Genomic DNA, 25,941 nt, shown 5'->3' on the forward strand with positions numbered 1-25,941 from the left:
TTTTGGCTTTTCCTTTTTGTTTAGCATGTTTTTAGCAAAACGCTAACATCTTTGTTCAGCAGGAGTCCTACTGTCGTTTTTAAAAATGTGACATTAAATAATTGTCCAACTTTTGTTTCAGAAATGAAAATAGAAAAAAATGGTCCGAAATGTGTTTTTTTATTTGCATTTAAGAATTCGAAATAGAATGAACGGAAGGTACCTGATAAGTACATTACCAAAGTAATACATATCCGTCAATGGTACTCAAAAATTAACATTTGTAAATTTTGAATAATTTATACAGCTTTTTTTATTGGGTATCGTTAAAGTATGAAGGCGTACCTGACGAAGTGGCGAGGGGGTGTTACAGCCATTTAATAGGGGGCGTGTTCCCTTGACGGTCGTCACGTGATCAGGGTCATGTGACTACAGTGCACAGGTCCAGCAGCTGCCAGCTTGTTCTTGAGGCTGCACACTATTTCTGTCACTGCGGAGGACACAATGGACAACCTGTAAGTTTTTTTTCTTTTAAGAAATTCCTATTATTTCCTCTCTCAAACGACGTACAGTCAATGGCTGTGTCGTCCTTCTTAAAATATAATGTGTTGTTTTAAAAGTGTTCTTGTGTGCCGCGCTTGACATGACCTACTACATGTTGTAGATAGCCGCATGCTAACCGAGCAAGCTATGCTGTACTGTTTTGTTTTAGTTAGCAATGAGTTGGAAACTACTATCCGTCTTAAGTAAAACCATTAAGGCAATATATTATGCACTGTGTTGGGTTTATCCTATTCCAGTCATATGTGCTGTCCTTCTGTCAGGTTGACCGTGGTTATCCCCTTGATAGTCAGCCCTTTGGTGTGGAGTGGATACCTTGAATATAACCAAGATGTCCTGTAAGTACGCTTAATACCTGTCATCAATTTGAAGATCTAACTCTGTCCTTGTAAAAAGCATGTACTGTATTATCAATATATATATATATATTGCCATAGCATGTTGTATCTGTATATGAATATAAGTGTATCTAAAACTTCCATCCATCCATCCATTTTCTACCGCTTATTCCCTTTGGGGTCGCGGGGGGCGCTGGAGCCTATCTCAGCTACAATCGGGCGGAAGGCGGTGTACACCCTGGACAAGTCGCCACCTCATCGCAGGGCCAAGTATCTAAAACTTGTATTGTTGACATGCTTAAAAACAACAACACGTACACACGTTTAACATTCAGTGTGAAATTCAACAATACAAGTATCTAAAACTTGTATTGTTGAATTTCACACTGAATGTTAAACGTGTGTACGTGTTGTTGTTTTTAAGCATGTATGCTGCAATGTTAAGCATCGGGTAAACCTAGCTAAATAGCAATACTAAACTACATGAATAATCTCTCCTTTAATATCCAATAGCACTGACATACTATTACTGTATCTTCCATCCATCCATCCATCCGTCCATCCTCTTCCACTTATCCGAGGTCGAGTTCCTCCACCTGGCGGAGGAAACACATTTCGGCCGCTTGTACCCGTGATCTTGTCCTTTAGCCATAACCCAAAGCTCATGACCATAGGTGAGGATGGGAACGTAAATCCATCGGTAAATTGAGAGCTTCGCCTTCCGGCTCAGCTCCTTCTTCACCACAACGGATCGATACAGCTCGGGCTGCAACTAACGATTAAATTGATAATCGATTAATCTGTCGATTATTACTTTGATTAATCGATTAATAATCGGATAAAAGAGACAAACTACATTTCTATCCTTTCCAGTATTTTATTGGAAAAAAACAGCATACTGGCACCATACTTAATTTGATTATTGTTTCTCAGCTGTTTGTACATGTTGCAGTTTATAAATGAAGGTACTGTATATATAAAAAAAATTACAAAAATAAATAAATAAATGCCTCTGCGCATGCGCATAGCATAGATCCAACGAATCGATGACTAAATTAATCGGCAACTATTTTTATAATCGTACGATTGTTGCAGCCCTAGATACAGCGTTTATTACTGCATCTTGATATTGCTAAATATTGTTGGAACTTAACACTAGGGTTGCTGGAAACAATCTAATTACACCTGAATCGCGATTCTTCTTTATTACTATTCTGGATTGATTCAAAATGTTAAAATGATTAATGACAGCAAAATATTTTGTTTGTACCACATGTGCCTGATAAGGGAACTGCACTTTTTGGGGGAATTTTGCCTATAATTCACAATCCTTACGAGAGACACAAACAAATGTATTTTTTTAATGCATTCTAACTTGTAAATAAAAGTCTGCTTACAATGGAGCCAATTGGAGCCATGACATAATTGTGTCTATTACCCAATAAATACACATCCAAAAAGTGGCAACGGTACTCCATTTACATTTCGTGACCTGTATTGTAACCAAGTATTGGCGATATTGTTAATATAAGCAATATTTAGCGGTGCATTGATTTGAGAGGTCATTTCCTTATGCTGCTGTATTGACATCATGAGCTGGTGAGCTGCTTTCTCGCCTCGGAGCTCTTGAAAGTTAATTCTATATTATAAATCATGCCCTCTCACCTGGATAATAAAATTATGTGGACATTAACTGAAAAGTTGGTACACTTTGACAGCCAATTTAGACCTGGTAATGGCGAAAGAGCCCTGAAAAGACACTTTGTTTCACCCCCCCATTTTTCTTCTTGAGGATTGTGTTTCTTCATTTATACAGAAATATTTCATCATCCTAACAGTCGGCATCCCAGTGAGAGCAGAGATTCTACAATAAATTATGTTTAATTATATTTGTTGCCTCTAATGAATTCTGCAGTGAGTAGTAATCAGTAATGTTGTTGAAGGAAAAAGCAAATGTCGTGATGCGTTTTTGAAATGAATGCACCGCCGTATAACATATATAACAAAATACGTAAATATTACATGTTATTACATATATCCTTACAGCATGTACATACAAAGTTGATGAAATTGTTTGGATGTTTTTTAAGCGCTTTATAGGCAGAATTGAGCAACTTCCTTAGGCTCCATTGTAAGCTGAATTTTGCTTGCATTTATTTATTAGTTGGTGCATAAATAAGAAAAACATATGTGTGCTTGCCCTACATGAGGATTGTGAATGATAGGCAAAATAACATTTAAAAAAGTGCAGTTCCTTTTTAAGGTCGCGTTGTTCCAACCCAGCAATCAAGGTACCGGTAAGTAATGGTTTTGTTTTAAGTACCGTATTTTTCAGACTATAAGTCGCAGTTTTTTTTCATAGTTTGGCCGGGCTCCAGTGCGACTTATATATGTTTTTTCCTTCTTTATTATGCATTTTCGGCAGGTGCGACTTATACTCCGGTGCGACTTATACTCCGAAAAATACGGTAAATGTAAATATGATTTTTATTGTTGATTTTCAAACTGAAACTTAAATGTATGTCCAAGACAATTCATATTAAAAATGCTTTAAAACAAGGCATTGAGGAGTGCCTGGCAAAAAAAAAAGTTACATCGAAAAAGTACGTATATACAAGGCCTGGCTAAAAAAAGATCACACGCCTTCTAATATTTCGTTAAACTGACTTTAGCTTTGATTGTGGCCTTGTTTCCACACGCTTCTGCAATTTCACAACGTTTATTTCTGCCCAGGATTGCTGACAGGAGACTCGAACAACAAGTTCCCCTCACTGCCCTTCCACTTTTTAACCATATGTTGAAACTGTTCTCTACCCGATTTTAGATTGAGCAATCTCCTCAGATGTCTTCTCATGCTTGAGGCCAATAATTTGACTCATCTGAAACAGATTACATTTTTACCACGACCACATTGTCTTTTTTCACATGAAAACCTTCTCACTGCATCACCCATGCAGAGATTATCCAATGGGAGACTCTTACTTATTTGCTTCATTAAATCCAGGTGGTGACCTTTTATTTGGCTAGGCAGAGTGTGCATATATACTTGAATATATAATATACAGCTTTTAATATGATTCATTTTTTTGTCTCCGGTTATCGTACGGCGCCAAACATTGCGCTTACCAAACTAGTCTGTTTGCAGTGACCACTATGTCAATGTCTGTATATGAGCATGAAAATATAGCATAAAAGCCTGTTTGATTTATTTACTTTTATTATTTTCCATATACATTATATTAGCAGTCCTCTTTAGAAACTTCCACATGGAAATAATTTATGTGTTGTTGTTAAGCTTTCGGTCTGCTATGGTAAGTTGACATAATCGACAATAAAAATGTGTTATATTACATTATATAATATATTATATACTATTTGTTAATGTTTGGACTATGATACGTAATGTTCATGTTTGCACATTTATTCTATATATAAATAATGGCATGCCATGTAGCCTAATAATCCTAACTTGACAGTATGGGATAAACATATTTTAATACAATATGTGGATTAGCGTTAAATTAGTGGTATTTTTTTTTATTTACATATATTTATTACTGCTTTTTTAAAACTTTTTGTATGTACAGTAAATCTGCACTGCAACCTTAAGTGGTCCCCATTGTGGGATAAATAAATGTTTGTCCTATCCTTTGAATTTATTTTGCACTGAATGTCACATTGTCAGGACATTTTACACTTTAAGTCTTTATTCATATTTTACTGTGCCAAAGTACTTTTTGGAGTAAATTAAAAACATAGATCCTAAGTAATTTTTGTTTCTCTTGTTACAATTTACTATAATAGCTTTTAAAAGCATTATTTAATAAGTCTTAGTTGCAACCCAGCAATAGAAATAAGTAATAGTTTTACTTTGATATTAAGAATATTTTTTTCATTTGCTTCCTTCAGGATACCCGACGACTGGACTTGTGTTGGTCGACTTAAGCCATCGGAGGCAGTGGAGCTGACTTTTGCCCTCAAGCAGCAGCATGTTGACGTGCTGGAGGAGACACTCAAACTCGTGTCTGACCCTGACTCGCCTCAGTATGGTAGGTCTCATTGTGAAAGCCACTGGTTGTCCTTCAGAAATTCTTCTCATACTCATCATAACATGCAAGCAGTACAGATAACTAGTAAAAAATATTTACTTTGTGTGTCACTTCAAAAATGTCTATCAACTGTTTCACTTTGCTCTCTTCCAATCCCGATGAAAAGCACTCCCATGTCATCCACAGGTAAATACCTCCAACTCGAGGAGGTCGCCTCCCTTGTGCGCCCATCTGATGTCTCCCAGAAGGTGGTGCATCACTGGCTGCAGAGTCATGGCATCACACGCTGTTTGACTGTTCACACTGAGGACTTCTTGCAGTGCACTATGACTGCAGAGTAAGCAACACTTTGTACCTCTTGCCCAACAGCATCTCTGCTCTTAAACCGAACACAAGAATCAACATTTTGCTAATATGTGTAAATCATTCATGGCTGTTCGTTCAGATCCTGTTTCTGTTGTTCAACTTGCACTTGCATTAAGTTGGAAGATTTGAGGAGGGGTAAGCAAACCCTGGCATATGTGGCAGTATTTTTTCTGAACAGATACTGTGAAAACGCTAAAATGTGGTCAACCAGTAGGGCCTTGATTAACGAACGCCTACATATGCGTCCTTTTCAGGTACAAACGTTTACATCGTGCCAAATATGCCTCTGTGGGAACCATGCCTCGGCCTGTCTTAGAGATCACTTTGGGTGATCAGAAACGCTTTAAACGTGTTCAAGCTGTCACAGTCTAGCGTTATATCTTCAGGTTGCTAAATAACCGCTTTCAACTAGTGAGCCTATGGCTTGCGAGCCCTTCAGTTCAAGGAGTTCATAAGTGAAGTGTGATGACACCGGAAAAAATGCCACACAGAACTTATATTGCAGCAAAGGAGAAGGCACTACCGGTACACAAGCCATTGAAGGACCACCTCACACTGCTATGTTGTGCTAACGCTAGTGGTGACTCCGTGAAGCCACTGCTCTTTTATCACTCTGATTCACTATACAAACGTTTTGGTTTGTGGACCGTGTTCAAGAACCAATTAAGTTCGTAAATTGAGGTTTCGCTATATTGTGGAACAATACGTGTTTAAAGTCACACTGGCCTTAGGACCACTGTATGGTGTCATTTTAGCACATCACGAAGGCATGGTATTATAGACTATAGAAGGTATTATAGACTTAAGTATGGGGATCAGAAGGAAGATGCTCTTTACCCTTTATCTTTAACGCTCTAACCAAGACCCATTAACCCTTGAGCAAGCATATGATTGACTATACACGCTTATCCCTACTCATTAAAGTATCATAAGTCAGCTATTTTGAATGCACTTTTTAATATGTTATGGCCTTTTTGTCTAAAATAACAACTGTTTTTTGTTGTTGTGGGAAAATGTAAAATCCGAAATATTTCTAAAAATAAATTGCAGAGTGGATTATTTGAGGTTGGGTAATAAACAGCCTTGAATAGGTCAATTACAAGGGTTTAATGGCAGTTTAACTCATTAGAGCTCTGAGAATTAGGCATCATCAGCGTCGCATATAACAAGAGTGTGGCCAACTTTCCTTGCCCTGATGTGGGATCTGAGTCGTCGATGTTGTTGTGGCTTGTGCAGCCCTTTGAGACACTCGTGATTTAGGGCTATATAAGTAAACATTGATTGTATGATTGATTGAACTAAAAGAGAAGCGCCATGACTGCTGCCAGGGACGTGTGCGGCTGTGCCCGGATGCATGCAATTTCTGTCATTTTGACGTTAGTTTTTCTGACTAAATAAACCAAAATATTACGCCTATATGTAGTTTGAAACATATTCCAGCTCATAAACTTACAATAAAACATGCTTTTATTTCGTGAAAGTAGAATTTTGCGGCCGTATTTGACGCACTCTGCTGGTAAATTCCTGCTGTGTTTCGTGACCAGCAGGCTCTCTAACACGCACCCAAAGGCGCAATAAACGTAAAACATACACAGAATGACCCCAAAATAACTTATTACCCTCATTTTGCCAAAATCTTCATTAGCTTTAGACCAACAATGATGGAGAAATTATGACTTTTGTATGGAGTATGTCAACTGTGGTGGCTGCCTCCAATGTTATTTGTAATCACTATATGTATCACTCATTATGTATTATTCTAAATTATCTTTCTTTTTTGTAACGTGGTATGTGAATAAGTGTAGTTTTGTACTCAATTCCCCATATTTTTGCACAATAACTCAGATATGGTAACACGAGCGAGCAGTAGAGAATATGGAGTGATTCTTGCTCCCGAGCATATTTTTTTAAATTCTAACTGACGTATTTCTTGCCACTTTATGTTGTATATTTTTACGAGATTTACGGTCATTTTATCATCTATTATTACACTCAAAATGTGTTTTTTTTTTTTACTCTTTCAATGTCTACTCCCCCTTTTTGTATTTGTTTGAATTTCTCTTCTATTGTTACTGAATAGCATTATTTTAGTTTTACCGAGATTCTGGTGTAGTCTGTTTTTTTTTTAAACTATCTCTTTAATTTGTACATTTCATCTGTTATTTGTATTAGCTTATGTTAGTTTTCTCGACGACGTGTCATGTGTTTACCTCAGCCAAGATGCTGTAATACCAAAGACTATAAAAATGGGACCCATTACCTCCCTGCTTGGCACTCAGCATCAAGGGTTGGAATTGGGGGTTAAATCACCAAAAAGATTCCCGAGCACAGCCACCGTTGCTACTCACTGCTCCCCTCACCTCCCAGGGGGTGAACAAAGGGATGGGTCAAATGCAGAGGACACATTTCATAACACCTAGTGTGTGTGTGACAATCATTGGTACTTTAACTTTAACTTTGATTAGTGGCTCTACAGTGTTGTTCGCGAACCTTCATTTTGCGTACTTGTCTTCTTTCCAAGTTGTGGGTAAAGTGACATAAAAGCTTTCCACAATTCTTACTGGTGGAGCCGCCCCATGCTGCACAATAAGGCATTTTTACACGTTGAAAAACTAACAAGGATTCGCCGCAAACACATAGTTCAGTGGAATAAAGAAAAAAAGAAGGCGAGAGCGTTCAGTTTTTAGTAAAACTACCTTTGGCGTCAACCTTTTTCTCACTCACCCCAAATGTAGGTGATCAATAACAGCACCAGTCAGCAGCAGATGCTGCCTGTCCAAATGACTAAATATATCCCTGCTCCCATCAGTAAGGTTGTGATCATGTTGTCTTGTGCATCAAGGGTTGCAGAGAAACTACTCCCAGGCAGCAGGTTCCAGCGCTACGCGAGAGACAATCACTTCATTGTCAGGTCCTCTGCCCCGTACTCAGTTCATGATGATGTCGACCAACACCTTGACTTTGGTGAGCATTGGCTTTGTTCACATTTAAAACACCCTCCTACTGTCATCTTTTGCATAAGTTAACTTGTCTGCTATTTGAACAGTGGGAGGGCTTCATCGCTTTCCTCCTAAAGAACACAAGCCCAGCGAGGTCTCAACCAGCGGGACAAAACTGCAGTCAGACACCAAGTTTCACCTGGGAGTGACTCCTGCTGTCTTACGGGCCCGTTACAATATGAGTGCAACTGATGTGGGAGCAGCAAAGAACAACAGCCAGGCGGTAGCCCAGGTGTGGCCATCATTATCAACATGTTACGTGTCAGCCAGAACATTGAGGACAGCTTTGCTACATGAGCTCTAATACAAAAGTCAGTTTTAGTCATAATATCTCACAACCCCTCACATTTCGGCAACCATTCCTATGACTGTATCTTTTGAAGGGACCATGCTATGTAATTTAAATGTGGATACAGTTTAGAGTAGTATGTGCACAGCAATTGCCTGTATAATAGAAACACAAGTGAGTGAAGAGACCATTGTTTCTTGCCTACGGTAAAGCATGATGGTAGTAGTGTCAGGTTCTTGGGCTGCATCAGTACTGTCAGCACTAGAGATATAGATATAAGCTTTGCAGTTAAAATGTATTGTGGGAGCTTAATATTTTTTAAGTGCAACAGAGTGCAAAGTTTTATTTTACTGCATTATCTATCTACTTATGTTGTAGTTCTTGGAGCAGTACTACAGCCCTGCAGACCTGGCAGAGTTCATGAGCATTTATGGAAGCAGCTTCCAGCACCTGTCCAAAGTGGACCGTGTCGTGGGCACACAGGGTACAGGAAAGGCTGGTATAGAGGCCAGTCTGGATGTAGAGTACATCATGAGCATGGGTGCCAACATCCCCACATGGGTCTTCACTAATCCGGGTCTGTGTTCACAGCTTTTACATGTTCTATAGAGAAAAGGAAGTTTAACATTGGAAAATAAGAGAGTACTGATAGACCTTCATTGCTCTCCAGGTCGTCATGAGTCCCAGGAGCCGTTCCTTCAGTGGATGGTTCTGATCAGCAACATGTCTGACCTACCTTGGGTCCACACCATCAGTTATGGAGACGAAGAGGACAGTCTCTCCACCGCCTACATGCAGCGTATCAACACAGAGTTCATGAAAGCCGGCGTCAGGGGAATTTCCTTACTTTTTGCATCTGGTCAGTAGCAGTAATGAATTTACTTGTGCAAGTTATGAACATTTAGTTTTAGGAGGTCGTCCACGTTGTTGGTAAACTGGAACCTTGATTTAGATATCCAAACTTAATTGGTTCTTCAACAGGGTTTGTTAGTAGAAAACGTTGTATTTTGAAGCAAATTTCTCTATAAGAAACAATGTAAATATGAACACTGGGTTCCACTCTCGACCAAAGTCCACATTTTAGTTATAGCTTGTACACTTTAAACACAAGCAAGGGGAGGATGCATTAAATGTCTATTTTTATAACAAAGTCAAAACAACAAGCTAAACTGTCCGCATTTGTAGCCGCCCTGCCGACATGCACAAACACTGTCACGAGCCCTGTGGTGTACTCAGTTTGAAAACACATCCTTAACTTTAGCAGCCAAAATCACTTTACCTGGTCTGTTAATCTTCTTGGCATCCAGCAAAATGAAGGGGGAGAGTGGGCAGTGTCGACAATGCTGTGTTTCAAACCACACATCGCTTGTCCATTGCTTTCTTTGGACTCATATTGAGCTGGCAAAACCAGAAACATTTGGTAAAAAGGCTAAAAACACTTAAAACACACAAAATGGAGCACAGTATCTCACAGCTGACTGAATAAGCACCAAAGAGCTATCAGCCTATCCACAATGGATGTGCTGCCGGGCACAAAAATGCCTGCGATGCGGGCACACAGTTGGTAGATGAAAAGTTTTTACACAGACAAAAGTTTGTACAACAAAGCATATTTGTGTTCGGTCTGCAGTTCGAAAATCGAAAGGTTTATACAATGAGGGGTTCGTAAATCAAAGTTTCATCGTATTTTGTTCTATTTGTTTTTAAGGCCGGTTGATCTTATGTTGCATTCAGGTGACAGTGGTGCTGGTTGCCGGCACATGGCTAAAAAGCAGAACTCCTTCCGACCCAGTTTTCCTGCCTCAAGGTAACACATGAATTCTGCAGAACTATACTATGACAGCCATAAGATGCTTCAATCCTGTGTGTTGTCCTTGCTGTTTCCAGCCCCTACGTGACCACAGTCGGAGGAACCTCGTTTAAGAATCCATTCAAACTAACTTATGAAGTCACTGACTACATCAGCGGAGGAGGATTTAGTAATGTCTTCAAGATGCCCGATTACCAGGTAAAATAGGACATGAGCTCTGTTGTTAAGACATTTCAAGCATCTAAATAAACACTGTGCATTTCTTCCAAAAGGCCAATGCTGTTGCAGGGTACCTGAAGAGTGTAGAGGCAACACTTCCTCCCAAGTCATACTTCAACGTCAGCGGGAGGGCATATCCAGACATGGCCGCCCTGTCTGATAATTATTGGGTGGTCATCAACAGAATACCCATGCCATGGGTGTCAGGGACCTCGGTAAAAGTCACAGCTCGACAGCTCTTATCTTAACTCCTTCGAACAGCAATAGTTGTGAGGTAGGCCTTCTTGCCAGTGACCTAACCTCACAAATGTTTTTGTTGTCATCATAGGCTTCAACCCCGGTAGTTGGTGGCATGTTTTCTCTCATCAACGACAAGCGGTTGATGAAGGGCCTTCCCGTCCTAGGCTTCCTCAACCCTCGTCTCTACAAGCTCAAGGGACAAGCTCTGTTTGACGTTAGTCCATTTTCTACAACTTCTCCTCATTCTTACAAATATGGCTTATGACAAGTTAGACTTTACAGTAGCAAATTAGTGTGTATGAAGCAGAGGGTTGTTGGCTCAAGAACAATATATCTAAATTATGTTTAGCCAGTTCCCTTTCTGAGTACACTTGCATTGTACCTACTCGGCTTGACTCGTTTTTATTTGCATTGACAAAAACAGGTGATACATTGTATTAATTCGGGGCCTGTACCAACAATAGATTAATCAAATGACAAATGAAAATGAACTCGATAACTTTGATAAATTGTTTGTTTTCTTTAATCGTCTGTCTCTGCCAATCAGGGTGCAAGAGGGTTCACTTTGTGTTCGTTCAGTAGCAATAACAAATGAACACTGTGAACCCTCTTGTAAGCCATCCAAAATCATTGTCTCGGTGGATGGAGGCGTGACGACCAGCTTACACACACAGGATGCACAGACAGAGAGTCTCACTAGTTGTGACTCGCTAGTGAGAAGCACTGCAAAGTAACAGAAATTAGGCGGAAAAAATATGATTGCAAAGCCAAAGGGTCCTTTGTGGGAATATTTCGGCTTGAAACGGAATGAGCAAGATGAGCCTAATAACATGGACAAATGGACCAGTTGGCCAAATTTGTTGAAAAGTGATGGCAAAAAAGAAGGACAACAACAACAAAACATACCGACCCAGTTTTTTCAACTTGGGGAAAAACTGCACTTCAAGATGTTCAATAGTCAAAATTTTTTTTCTCACAGAGATTGGAAAGTCCATCTTATTTTTATGTTTGTTTACTTATTTAGGATAATTAAAAGTTATTGACCTTCCAATTACAATGGTTAAAACAACTGACAAAAGTTTATTGCGTTTGAAATTGTTACTTGCATTATTATCATAATCATTATATATTCTGATTGTTAGTGCTTAATTTGGTCTCAGAATAATGCTAACAATAATATCGTTTATCAGCAATATTTGTTATCAGCCAAGGCCTGTTCTCAGTATCTCTTCAGTTAGGGAGCCATGTGTGTTGAGCCGATACCAGAAGGATGATGTAAATACCACCACCTCATTCTTACTATTGAAGATTCGCGGCTAGACATTGACAAACACACACGCTATCACTAGCTCAATCTGTTTTTTAGTAGTATTATACTCCGCATTCTCCTCTTTGCTGCAGGGCTCTATTTTCTTGTTGCCCTCATTCTCTTCTTGGATAAAATGTACCTATTTTATTATGACAAGAATGGAAGCACCTTTGTTCATCGCCATTGTTGTTATCATTTCTCCTTTCAACTGATGCATTTTCTGCAGTTTAACACAGTATTATTTTGATAGAGTTCAAACAGCATTGTGAAATGAAAGCAGCAATACTTATCTCCTCAGAAGTAAAACACATACACTTGGATGTATTGGGGGATCTATTACGCTATTTATATTGTAAGATTTACACTATTCACATTTCTGAGTCTAGACACCTGCCTTCCGAGGCTTAACCCTTCCCTATTAACCCACTATTCTTAACATCTATTTATTGGCAACAATGTCCCAGATCAGCATCGTATGCAAACCCTAGAGGGAAGTTAAGATGAGTGAGTGACGAGAATGAAATCTAACATCTCAATCTCATTTACAGGTGACCGAAGGTTGTCACTTGAGCTGCTTGGATGAGCAAGTTCAGGGTCAAGGTTTCTGTGCTGCACCGTCGTGGGACCCGGTCACAGGCTGGGGAACACCAAACTACCCTTCCCTGCTGGCCGCTCTCTTGCTATGAGTAAATAAAAAATCCAAATAGTCAAGACAGCCGCTATTCTGGAGAGCAGGTACGAAACACCTACACTGTTGTAGCAGGGTGTGAACATCCACATTTTATTTTTGTTTTTCTCAGGTCTGAGGATGTTTTTGTCTTCCCTTGATTGTTTTATTTGAGAAGAGTGGAGGTAGTACCTTTTTTGAGATTTTTAAAGCTCCACTGCACTTTTTCTGCTTCACAATCACTTTCAGCTGACCCAAATGTTATTGCCAAGATGTTTTTCAGCCAGATGTGCAAACTAATCTGTCTGCTATGGAACACAAGACATGTCTACACTGGACACAATAGACATACTTTTTTGTGTACTACATGGGCTTTTTATTAACAATTGCATGTCATTTAAATAGAAAATAGGAAACAGAGAGTTAATAAAGATTTTAGGTCGGCTGTGTTTTGTGCACCCATGAGCCAACCAAATGCACTGGAAATTAAGTTTTTGATCCGTAAAAAAACAGCAATTCCTAAGCCTGTAATGTAATAGATTTATTTTTAAATGTGACAATTGTTCTCCATGAGTCAAGTGTGTTGGATGGCATCGTCTTAGAAAAGCAGTGCCCGAACGTTTTGCGTCCAAGGGACAAAGTAATTTTAAGCATACCGCCATTTAAAGGTAGATTGCCACATCGGATTGCTAGCAATACCAAATGCTTTGCAGTGCTAATGAAACGGCAGATGTGAAATGACAACACAGAGCTGCTGTGCAGTAATGTCTGTTGATTGCTTGAACTAATAAAAAGTATTCATTGGCGATTGGATTCATTTTTGAACTACATTAAATTGTGCAAGCCCAGTGAGTAAAGAGGGTCACTTGTGGGATTAAGAAAGACATTGTTTAGGGGAAAAAACATTTTTTAATCATTGATTACTATTGAAAATCATTTTTATCTACATGACCGATATTGCGTTGTACAAAAGGAAAACAATCCAATCCTTCGTCCAAACACACTCACAAAAGGAAAGTATAACTGAAGAAGAGCAACAGGGATCTTCTCAATTGCCACAGCGCTTATGTCAGTGTACAATATGCACACTTCGGAAAGAAGTACAAAATTGAAAAAAGTTAACTGCTGAGCGTCATTGCAAATGTCTAAAAACATTTTATCTGACTCTTCAGGTATAAATAAGATTTCATGTGCAGAGAACCATGAGGTGACCGGTAGAAAGTGTTCAATTCAGGTAGCGCCAGAGTCGGGTTGAGTTGGAGGTCTCAAGTGTTGCGAGGGTCCCATTTCTGCACGTGTTACCAATAAGTCTCTTTTAAGGGTTTGGGTTGAAAATTGATACAAAGGGGAAATGGTTCTCTCTAGCAGGCGGTCAGGATGTCAGTTGTCTCAGTCAAGGCAGCGTGTGTCCTCCAGTGTATGTGGGCCTCTTTCAAGGTCTGCTTAAATCACTGGTTGTTCTTCGCTTTGGCGTGTGTGAGAATGTGAGACTTCAGGTTGGTGGACTGAGCAAATTTCTTGTTGCAACCGTCAAAGGGGCACACGTACGGGCGGTCCCCCGTGTGAATACGCACGTGTGTGCGCAAGTTAAAGTCCAGAGAGAATCTCTTGCCGCAGCCCTCAAACGTGCACTGGAGAAAGAAAAGAGTCAGTCAGTGCACTTAGTAACAAGACGTTGGGCTTTTTTAAAGTACCAGTAGAGTGGAAAAACAAGTTGACTTTATATGCTTGTTTGTCATTGTATTCATTAAACCATATCCAATTCTATTTATAATCCGCCAAGTATGTGAAAATACCGCGTAAACGTCACAAAATGCCACAAATTATGTTAGCCATTTTGAATATTCCGCTCCGAACGTCTTCGCTAATTTACGTAGATTGACGTCACTGGAGTAACACATCTGTACTCTGACCAGGGTATCACATCAGTCATACTGGAAATACACAAAAAATTGAGAGATGTGCTGTCTATCATTCAAAATCCAAATAAGACATGTTTTTCTTTTTTATGCATTCTAAGTCGTAAATTAATACATATAACAACTAACGGCTGCTAGAGTTTTGACAAGAACAAGAAACTTTGATCATATTACGCGATACTGGCTCACCTGCACTGACTTCCTGTGCACTTAAGATGTGACTTTATGGTGTTACTACTTACGTATAAAATACTACACGGTCTTGCTCCAGCCTATCTTGCCGATTGTATTGTACCATATGTCCCGGCAAGAAATCTGCGTTTAAAGAACTCCGGCTTATTAGTGATTCCCAGAGCCAAAAAAAAAGTCTGCGGGCTATAGAGCGTTTTCTATTCGGGCTCCAATACTATGTAATGCCCTCCCGGTAACAGTTAGAGATGCTACCTCTGTAGAAGCATTTAAGTCCCATCTTAAAACTCTTTTGTATACTCTAGCCTTTAAATAGACCACCCTTTTAGACCAGTTGATCTGCCGTTTCTTTTCTTTTCTCCTCTGCCCCCCTCTCCCTTGTGGAGGGGGAGTTACACAGGTCCGGTGGCCATGGATGAAGTGCTGGCTGTCCAGAGTCGGGACAAGGGGTGGACCGCTCGCCTGTGCATCTGGTGGGGACATCTCTGCGCTGCTGACCAGTCTCCGCTCAGGATGGTTTCCTGCTGGCCTCACTATGGACTGGACTCTCACTATTATGTTGGATCCACTGTGGACTGGACTTTCGCTGATATGTTGGATCCACTATGGACTGGACTTTCACAATATTATGTCAGACCCACTTGGCATCCATTGCATTCGATCTCCCCTAGAGGGCGGGGGTTACCCACATATGCGGTCCTCTCCAAGGTTTCTCATAGTCATTCACATCGACGTCCCACTGGGGTGAGTTTTTCCTTGCCCTTATGTGGGCTCTGTACCGAGGATGTTGTTGTGGCTTGTGCAGCCCTTTGAGACACTTGTGATTTAGGGCTATATGAATAAACATTGATTGATTGATTGAACAAAAGTACTTAAGAGGAAAGAACAATACGTATAAGAAGAAAAGCAATGTCCTGCTGCTCCTGCATCATTGTGTCTTAACTCGTCAAAGTGATTGTAGATTATAAATCGTGCCTCTCATCTGGATATTAGGAGGGTTTATCCATAAATCTAGAATTTGTTCAGCGTGAAATAGAGACAAACACACAACCGAAAATCTGCAGGGAGACTTTTCCTTGTTAACCCTTTGTGTGCATCATGATTCATTCTTTATACAAACGGGAAAATATGGACATCCTATCAGTCGTCATCGAAATAAAAGCAGACATTGTCGCGTAAACTATCGTTTGATTATGTTTGTAGTTTGTATTTTTTGTTTAGCACTTAGCAATAATGCTCCATGTTGTTTCACAAAAGTTGAATCTGTTACGCAGCGCTTCTAAAACTTGCAGCTCATTCTCCCTATACTCAGGATAGAAACTATAAGGTTCTGGATAATAATTTTTCTTAAAGTAATCGTTGTTGGCTCTCACAAAGTCTGCATTGTTGGTGATGAAAGGATCTGTGGTTCCTACCTCTACGTCACGCGATCACGTGTCTGGCTAGCTCATTATCTCTCAAAATATCTTGGGAATCTCTGTGAGATTGATACTATTTTGATCATATCTATTTACTTGCAAACTTTGCAAGTCTTTCGGTGTTATTCATCAGATATATACAGTATATGATAATAGCTTCAATATAGAGGCAACTTGTGGTTCCACTCTACTGGTACTTTAAGTTATGACAGCAGGAAGACACCCACCTGGAAAGGTTTCTCTCCTGTATGTACGAGTTGATGCCTTTTCAGTTTGGAACTCTCCACAAAGGCTTTTCCACACTCAGCGCACACATGCACGCGAGGCCCGTGGGTGTGTAGATGCTTTCGCATCGCAGAGTTGTCCCTGAACATCTTGGTGCAGCCCTGAGTACACAAATCAGTCAAAAAACACGTGACAACATACATTAGGATAATTGAACATGTCGATTGTAGCAAGCGTGCCACTGGTTACAACTGTGGATTATTGTGAGTCTAATTTATTTGAAAACATTTGTAATTGGTCTATAATGTATATTGCGATCGATATACAGTAAATTGGAGTCTCTTGCGATATCGATGTTATTTGGTATATAAATGATAATAGAGGGGTTAGTGCATCTGCCTCACAATACGAAGGTCCTGAGTAGTCTTGGGTTCAATCCCAGGCTCGGGATCTTTCTGTGTGGAGTTTGCATGTTCTCCCCGTGACTGCGTGGGTTCCCTCCGGGTACTCCGGCTTCCTCCCACCTCCAAAGACATGCACCTGGGGATAAGTTGATTGGCAACACTAAATTGGCCCTAGTGTGTGGATGTGAGTGTGAATGTTGTCTGTCTATCTGTGTTGGCCCTGCGATGAAGTGGCGACTTGTCCAGGGTGTACGCCGCCTTCCGCCCGATTGTAGCTGAGATAGGCTCCAGCGCCCCCCGCGACCCCAAAGGGAATAAGTGGTAGAAAATGGATGGATGGAACCATTTAATGTATTTAATTTAATGGCTGACTTATGCATTAACATATTGCAAAATGTCCATCCAACTATCCATTTTCTACCGCTTTTCCCTTTCAGAGTCGCTGGAGCCTATCTCAGCTGCATTCGGGCAGTAGGCGGGGTACACCCTGGACAAGTCGCCACCTCATCGCAGGGCCAACACAGATAGACACTCACATTCACACACTAGAGTCAATTTAGTGTTGCCAATCAATCTCTCCCCAGGTGCATGTCTTTGGAGGTGGGAGGAAGCCGGAGTACCCGGAGGGAACCCACGCAGTCACGGGGAGAACATGCAAACTCCACACAGAAAGATCCCGAGCGCAGGATCGAACCCAGGACCTTCGTATTGTAAGGCAGACACATTAACCCGTGTCACCCTGCTGCCAAATGTCTAGTTGTATTATTTTCTCAAAATGTATTATTCAACTTGCTAATCAACTGCTCATAGTTGTTGTAATGCAGATCCATCTCCACTTCTGTTAAAATGTAATAACATCTACCGTATTTTTCGGAGTATAAGTCGCTCCGGAGTATAAGTGGCACCGGCCGAAAAGGCATAATAAAGAAGGAAAAAAACATATATAAGTCACACTGGAGTTTAAGTCGCATTTTTTGGGGACATTTATTTGATAAAACCCAATACCAAGAATAGACATTTGAAAGGCAATTTAAAATAAATAAAGAGTAGCGAACAACAGGCTTAATAAGTGCACGTTATATGAGGCATAAATAACCAACCGAGAACGTGCCTGGTATGTTAACGTAACATATTATGGTAAGAGTCATTCAAATAACTATAACACATAGAACATGCTATACGTTTACCAAACAATATTTCACTCCTAGTCACTAAATCCCATGAAATCTTATACGTCTAGTCTCTTACGTGAATGAGCTAAATAATATTATTTGATATTTTACGGTAATGTGTTAATAATTTCACACATAAGTCGCTCCTGAGTATAAGTCGCACCCCCGGCCAAACTATGAAAAAAACTGCGACTTATAGTCCGAAAAATACGGTATTCTGTTTGGTAACTTTAGTTGAGTTTTGGGTGATACTACAGTACAATTATGGGTATCAATCCAATACCAAGTAATTACAAGGGCAGAATTGGTCATACCAATGATGCTACTTAAAATTGTTTAGGATCATTATGAAATTATTCCATTTTTGTTCACAGCTATAATCCAACAATATAATTAATAATTAAATGTACTTATTTCCATTTATTATGTACAAAAAAAGCTACATCCACTATTGGCTCTCATTTCCCTTGTAAACTATGACAAAAAGGACAATAAGCGAGTTGGTGGATAATAAAAAGTATCAACCTATTCACTGTTGTAACTTGTTAAATATACACTTGGTATTGTTACGGTTTACATTTATATTAATCCGCCCACACCGGTTTAATTTAACAGCGCCACCTTAGCAGTTAGTTATGCATTTTTGTATCCTTCTATGGCGCGTATTGTAGCATGTTTAGCTCGTTATTGTCCTCTAGTCATGGAGGCGAGGATTATTAATTTTAGAAGCTCGCAAAGACGCTACATAGCACCAAGGATGACTTCGCTGTCAAACTTGCAGGAGACATTATCGAAGTATGGCGATAGTATTAAAAGCTCTATTATCGGCCAAATGTATTTATCATGTACATTGTCTATATCGTGCACGCAGAGTCTACAACTTTTGAGGAGCAATTATTTTAGTCATTTTTGACTCGACTATGCTGCGCATGTTTGTCTGCATTAAGTACAAATTGCACATTGGGTGGACAAGTGTTGGCCTAAACATTGTTACAAATGCACAACATTTTAGATGAAATGTGTGTTAAAAAATCTGCAGCACACTCCTTTGGATGTGATTATTATTATTGGCTCTGTGCTGCTGTTTACACATCAATCTACTCACAGTAGTGATCATCTATGATGCAGCTCTTGTACTAAATCTTCAATACAACAAAATAAAATGCATAAGTTCATAATTTATCGTGGCAATGTCAAAAAAACGAAGATCAGGCTACTCACTTTGTGTGGACAGGCTATCGTCCGGGGTGCGTCGTCTTCTTTCACTTTCTTTGGCTTCATTCTGTTCAGAATATGGGGATGTTTCAATGCTACATGACACATCCTCAATTATGAGACAAATGATCAGAACTTACCTCGCAAATTCTGCCAGCTGTTTGGGGTCTGACAGGTCAATGCCTGGGATGCCCCCTGGCGGCAGCTTCTTGCCCGTCATATACTCGGAATAATCTGGAGGCGAGTTTTCACCCGTGATTTGCTCTTCGTGGTCAATGTCTTTCTTGTCATCTGCATCAAATCGTGGAGATGTCAGTAAAGGCAAGTGGAATAAATGCGATTGCGATTTTTTCACCATTAGACTAGTCTATCAACTCAACAAAATTATCAGTAATGTCAACAAAAGGTGTTGCATTTTTGTGAACTCGTAAATTGCATGCACTTGTAAACTGTCGAGTGCTTATCTTAATACACTGATCAAAGGGCTTTTTATGCAAACTGCCATATATAAACAACTAATCGATTCCAATAGTGCAATAGCTGACGAAGTACTTTAGACGAAAAGCGAAGCTAACGCACGACCACACGTGATAAAATGTACGGTTGAAGAGCAAAACATTCGTAGAAAAAACGTTTCAACACAATATATGTCATGTCAAAGAATTCGCTTTAATGTGAAAGTAGTTCAAAGCTATATGCTGTGCAAAAAAAAAACGAGGGTACTTGAAGGCATCGCCCCCACCTTTGCGGCTCGCGAAGTGAACTGCGCCACAGCGGCCTAGCGGAGCCGGCGCAGCACTCGCCCCCACTGTCGCCGCCATCTTCGTCGGCCAAATAAACGCCATTTTTTCGGGCCGCCATACTTTCTAGACCGGGGAAATATGGCGGCGCCCATCGGCACATAAAACATGGCTTCCCATAAAAACAAAAACACTCCAAATGAAGCCCTGGCAGCTTTAAGTCCGAAATTTGCTGCAAGTTTGTCGGAAGACAAGGCCTCGGTGGGGCCCTCGTCCCACGACACACACACTGAGAACAAAGCGAAGGGGGAAAGCTTTCCCAAACTTACCCGATGCCCACATAGTGACCGAGAACTCCCCTTCCAAAGTCTTTATCTGGACTTGCTTCTGTTCCCATTTTCTGCCGAGTTCTCCCCCGCTTAAATAGCTCTTTTTGCCAGCTTTCTTTGCACTTCCAGCCCTCTTCATCCGGCCCGTTGACGAGCTTCTCCCCGCGACTGTTACCAGAGTCTGTTGTCCGATGTAGTCCTCCCCCACGGCGGGCACCGGGATGAGGATTTGGTCGTCGTAGCCGTCATCCGTGTGCAGCTCCGAGTCGTCCTCGCCCACCACCTCCTCCCTGGTTTGCACCAGGATCACCTCTTGGTGCGAGTGAATGGAGTGTGGATCGTCCGTGTCAAGTGGCTGCAAGGCGATCATAGGCTGGTGCTCCCCGTCTTCGTCGACAATAGTTGTTTCGATGGTCTCTACTTCGATTTCGTGCAGTTCCACTATTTCAGCGGGCATATCAGAGCCGTCCGACTCGATGTACAGGGTACCCCCCGATGCCATGATTTATGCCGTATTTCCACCTTCCAATGTTATGTTTCCACACTCCGGCTTCTCTGTGTCTACTCTACTTCCTCCCTCTCCGACAACATCTCTTAGCGCGCCTAGTCTCGTCGCCACTCTGCTCCAGTTATCAAGTCTCGCGTGATCTGAATCAAAACACGTTCAAGCGACTTCAAGGTAAACACCCCATTTGACACATAAAAAGCTGGTTTAATAAAAAAAATATATATATATATATATGTTTATATCCTTTTTTGATACTATTTTATCATTATTAAATCATATTATTTGTTCTATGTGACGGGCCATATATCAGCTACTGTGTTGATTGATTGATTGAGACTTTTATTAGTAGGTTGCACAGTGAAGTACATATTCCGTACAATTGACCACCAAATGGTAACACCCGAATAAGTTTTTCAACTTGTTTAAGTCGGGGTCCACTGATTCATGATACAGATATATACTATCAGATATATACTATCATCATAATACAGTCATCACACAAGATCATCACATTGAATTATTTACATTATTTACAATCCGGGGTGTGGATGGCGGCGGAGGGGGTTAGGTTTGGTTGTTATCATCAGTCATCAACAATTGAGAACAGAGAAATGGATATTGGAACAGTGTAGGTCTGACTTGGTAGGATATGGACAGCAAGTAGTGGGCAGAGAGAGAGAGAGAGACATAAGGCATAAGGCATAAAAAGTATCTGCATTTGATTGTTTACATTTGATTATTAACAATCCGGGGAGGGTGTTAGTTTAGGGTTGTAGCTGCCTGGAGGTGAACTTTTATTGCGGTTTTGAAGGAGGATAGAGATGCACTTTCTTTTACACCTGTTGGGAGCGCATTCCACATTGATGTGGCATAGAAAGAGAATGAGTTAAGACCTTTGTTAGTTCGGAATCTGGGTTTAACATCAACAATTGAGAACAGAGAAATGGATATTGGAACAGTGTAGGTCTGACTTGGTAGGATATGGACAGCAAGTAGTGGGCAGAGAGAGAGAGAGAGAGAGAGAGAGAGGCATAAGGCATAAGAAAAAGTATCTGCATTTGATTGTTTACATTTGATTATTAACAATCCGGGGAGGGTGTTAGTTTAGGGTTGTAGCTGCCTGGAGGTGAACTTTTATTGCGGTTTTGAAGGAGGATAGAGATGCACTTTCTTTTACACCTGTTGGGAGTGCATTCCACATTGATGTGGCATAGAAAGAGAATGAGTTAAGACCTTTGTTAGTTCGGAATCTGGGTTTAACGTGGTTAGTGGCGCTCCTCCTGGTGTTGTGGTTATGGCGGTCATTTACGTTAAGGAAGTAGTTTGACATGTACTTCGGTATTAGGGAGGTGTAGCGGATTTTATAGACTAGGCTCAGTGCAAGTTGTTTTACGTGTGGGGGAACACTTATAAGAGCATGGGTGTCAAACTCTGGCCCGCCGTGTAATTTCACTTGGCCCTTGAGGCAATATCAAATTAACACTAAAGATGGCCCGCCAATTATATATTGCGGCGGAGCCGCGGTAACACCGCATTCACCGCTAATTCTAATACTTGCCAACCCTCCCGGGAGTCTTCCAAACTTCAGCGGCCCTCCCGAAAATCGTCACATCTGCTTTTCAGACAGTCCAACGAGTGCTGGCCCAGTCACATAACATGTGCAGCTTCTACACGCACACACAATCGAATGCAACGCATACTTCATCAACAGCGATACAGGTTACACTGAGGGTAGCCGAATAAAAAACTTTAACACTGTTAGAAATATACACCACACTGTGAATCCACACCAAACAAGAATGACAAACACATTTCGGGAGAACATCCGCACCGTAACACAACATAAAGACAACAGAACAAATACCCCGAATCCTTTGCAGCACTAACTCTTCCGGGACGCTACAAGGTGTGTGTATGTGTGTGTGTGTGTGTGTGTGTGTGGGGGGGGGGGGGGGGGGGGGGGGGGTGTATTTTTTAGCGTCCCGGAAGAGTTTTTTTATTATTATTATTATTATTATTTGAAACTCGATTTTGCATGTCACTATAAAGTGATATAAGCCTTGCTTGTTCAATATTCAATGCAAAACTTGTTTGGGTCCCTATCAAAAGGTTAATTTGTTCAACCTTGGCCCGCGACTTTGTTCAGTTTTAAATTTTGGCCCACTCTGAATTTGAGTTTGACACCCCTGTATAAGAGTAACATGAAGGCATTGTATCAACTACAGAAAATAGGTATAAGGATTATTCATAAAGTAGATTACTTAGAACACACTAACATATTATTTATTAATTCTGGTTTATTGAAACTACAGGAGCTAGTAAAGTTACCGGTACAGACATTATGTGTTATGTTGAGGGATGTCCGATAATGGCTTTTTGCCAATATTCAATATTCCGATATTGACCAAACCCTTAATTACCGATACCGATATCAACCGATACCGATATATACAGTCGTGGAATTAACACATTATTATGCCTAATTTAGACAACCAGGTATGGTGAAGATAAGGTTTTTTTTTTTTAAATTAATTAAAATAAAATAAGATAAATAAATTAAAAACATTTACTTGAATAAAAAAGAAAGTAAAACAATATAAAAACAGTTACATAGAAACTAGTAATTAATAAAAATGAGTAAAACTAACTGTTAAAGGTTAGTACTATTAGTGGACCAGCAGCACGCACAATCATGTGTGCTTACGGACTGTATCCCTTGCAGACTGTATTGATATATATTGATATATAATGTAGGAACCAGAATATTAATAACAGAAAGAAACAACCCTTTTGTGTGAATGAGTGTGAATGAGTGTAAATGGGGGAGGGAGGTTTTTTGGGTTGGTGCACTAATTGTAAATGTATCTTGTGTTTTTTATGTTGATTTAATAAAATAAAAAAAACAGATACCGATAATTTCCGATATCACATTCTAAAGCATTTATCTTTTATCTCTAGTTATGTTTAAGGCTAATGCATTCTAAAGCATTTATCTTTTATCTCTAGTTATGTTTAAGGCTAAAAGTAAAACATTACCAGCAAATTTACAAAAAATGTTTGTCATCACTTCTGAGAATGAAGAGCGTAGAAGAAAAGGTCATTTCAAACATCAGTATTCAACGACAACTTTAAAACAAATGTGTACATCAGTGGTGGGGGTTAAACTACGGAATTCTCTTTACAATGAGATAAAAGACTGTAAAAATATATTCAAATTGAAAAAAATATATAAAGACAGAACAATAAGATCATATGGACAACCATAAGTGTCTACATTTTGCTTTATATTGATTATTTTACTTGTTTTTTTGTCTTGTTTTTGTATTTGTTTTATATCATCCCGTGAGGTGTATATTACTCTTTTTTTGTTCGGTTTGTACTTCATGAAGTTTTGCACTTGTTGTGTTTTTGTGTGTGTGTTTTTTTGTTTGTTTTCATTATATTTGGATGTATTTGTTTGGTTTGTATGATATCCATTAAATAAGACTATATATTATGTTGAAGGGGGTAGGAAAATATAAGATGTTTCTTCATCCTGCTCCTTCTCAGGCATTGGTGTGTAAATGTGTGTTTTGTTTCTGAGGTTTAATTGTCTATCGATCAAAGATGCACATCAATGAAGGAGATAAATAAAAAAAAATGAAATGTAATGAAATGAAAAACTGACACATCCTTTTAAGTAATAGACTGCTTTATTCTCATGTAAATAATGAAACTGTGCAAGTTATTATTTTTGGACTAAACCACACAATTTGCTGCATTGTAACGTTACAGCTGTACTGTTATGTAGACACAGAACTCTGAAATTGAACACTATTTTGAATTGAACACAGTTAAGTTCTCCACTGAAACTTTAATCAAAATGGAAATATCACATCATTTATTTTGTTAACTACTACTAATATCATTTACATGGTGTCTGTGGGTCATTAAATAGCATTAAAAGTCATTAAATGGATTTTGCAAAAAATAAAATAAAAAAAAATAAAAAAAGGCCTTAATGGCATTAAAAAGCATTGCATTTGATGTCCAGAGACAATGAGAAAAAAAACAGAGTGAGCTTCTTGTCAGTCATCGACAATCTTTGTATTGGTACCAGCAGGCGGGACCTACTTGCAATTCTCTTCCACACGTTTTATGGTGTGTTATAGTGATACTCCTTTAATGTTGGAGTTGGAACTAATCATTTTCAAACACTCTTAATGTGCACATTGCTCCAAAACAGTAGAAGAAGACGTTTCCGAAAGTGGGCTGTGTGAGCCCCGGAAATGATGTCTTAAAACCGACCAATCACAGCGCTTTTTTGTCTAACTTTATTTCAGATACATAAAAATTCAATCAAAACAGACAACCAAAACGTCGCCACTCTGCTCCAGTTACCAAGTCTCGCGTGATCTGAATCAAAACACGTTCAAGCGACTTCAAGGTAAACACCCCATTTTGACACATAAATAGCTCGTTTAATTAAAAAACAAAAACAAATATGTCTATATATTTTCTTGGTACTATATATCATTATTGAATCATATTCTTGGTTCTATGTGACGTTTTAAGTAATAACCGCTTTATTCTTATGTAAATAACGAAACTGCAAGTTATTATTTTTGGACTAAAGCACATAATTTTGCTGCATTGTAACGTTACAGCTGTACTGTTATATACACACAGAACTCTGAAATTGCTTTTTTTTATTGATCAGTTCTGTTGTTCCAGTATACAATTAAGTTATCCAATTAAACTTTAATCAAAATGGAAATATCACATCATTCATTTTGTTAACTACTACTAATACCATTTACATGGTTTCGGTGGGTCATTAAAAAGCATTAAAAGTAATTAAATGGATTTAGCAAAAAATTAAGGCCTTAAATGGCATTAAAAAAGCATTACATTTGATGTCCAGAGACATTGAAAAAAAAAAAAAAATTCAGGCCTGGGCTGATAGTCAATAATTAAATAATTAACTCAATTATTTTGACGTCATCGATAAATTCCT

At 39.5% G+C, this 25,941-nt stretch overlaps 3 protein-coding genes across 3 annotated transcripts in view; 2 read left to right on the plus strand and 1 right to left on the minus strand.

Annotated features, from left to right (window-relative positions):
* The first annotated feature begins 356 nt into the window (after window positions 1–356).
* Window positions 357–13,632, plus strand: tpp1 (tripeptidyl peptidase I). The gene is made up of 14 exons (XM_061968351.2): window positions 357–494; window positions 804–878; window positions 4,788–4,927; window positions 5,114–5,264; window positions 8,136–8,257; window positions 8,340–8,524; window positions 8,960–9,158; window positions 9,252–9,440; window positions 10,316–10,388; window positions 10,469–10,589; window positions 10,664–10,825; window positions 10,939–11,064; window positions 12,708–12,894; window positions 12,960–13,632. Exons 1-13 carry the CDS (start codon window positions 484–486, stop codon window positions 12,843–12,845), a joined length of 1,692 nt encoding a protein of 563 aa, XP_061824335.2. The 5' UTR covers window positions 357–483; the 3' UTR covers window positions 12,846–12,894; window positions 12,960–13,632.
* Window positions 13,633–13,712: 80 nt separating this feature from the next.
* On the minus strand, window positions 13,713–21,055 carry yy1a (YY1 transcription factor a). The gene is made up of 5 exons (XM_061968352.2): window positions 20,438–21,055; window positions 19,509–19,659; window positions 19,375–19,435; window positions 16,580–16,738; window positions 13,713–14,457 (listed from the first exon to the last, which is right to left on the minus strand). The coding sequence occupies exons 1-5, from the start codon at window positions 20,937–20,939 to the stop codon at window positions 14,275–14,277; spliced, it is 1,056 nt and encodes a 351-aa protein (XP_061824336.1). The 5' UTR covers window positions 20,940–21,055; the 3' UTR covers window positions 13,713–14,274.
* A 4,231-nt stretch (window positions 21,056–25,286) lies between these two features.
* degs2 (delta(4)-desaturase, sphingolipid 2) overlaps window positions 25,287–25,941 on the plus strand; it is a 57,976-nt gene continuing 57,321 nt past the window's right edge. The window contains exon 1 of the mRNA XM_061968359.1: window positions 25,287–25,371. The gene's annotated coding sequence lies outside the window, so the exon portion shown is untranslated. The remainder of the gene's footprint in view (window positions 25,372–25,941) is intronic.

The sequence above is a fragment of the Nerophis lumbriciformis genome, linkage group LG08 (genome assembly GCF_033978685.3).
Source record: "Nerophis lumbriciformis linkage group LG08, RoL_Nlum_v2.1, whole genome shotgun sequence".
Lineage (NCBI taxonomy): Eukaryota > Metazoa > Chordata > Actinopteri > Syngnathiformes > Syngnathidae > Nerophis > Nerophis lumbriciformis.

Bases quoted from the DNA above. Each gene is read 5' to 3' on its own strand.
- yy1a (XM_061968352.2), bottom strand. From the start codon at position 20,939: ATGGCATCGGGGGGTACCCTGTACATCGAGTCGGACGGCTCTGATATG. The intron at 19,436-19,508 runs GTAAGTTCTGAT...TATTCTGAACAG, and splicing joins CAGCTGGCAGAATTTGCGAG to AATGAAGCCAAAGAAAGTGA. The intron at 14,458-16,579 runs GTGGGTGTCTTC...TTCTTTCTCCAG, and splicing joins CAGGAGAGAAACCTTTCCAG to TGCACGTTTGAGGGCTGCGG.
- tpp1 (XM_061968351.2), top strand. The intron at 879-4,787 runs GTAAGTACGCTT...TGCTTCCTTCAG, and splicing joins GAATATAACCAAGATGTCCT to GATACCCGACGACTGGACTT. The intron at 8,525-8,959 runs GTGTGGCCATCA...CTTATGTTGTAG, and splicing joins ACAGCCAGGCGGTAGCCCAG to TTCTTGGAGCAGTACTACAG.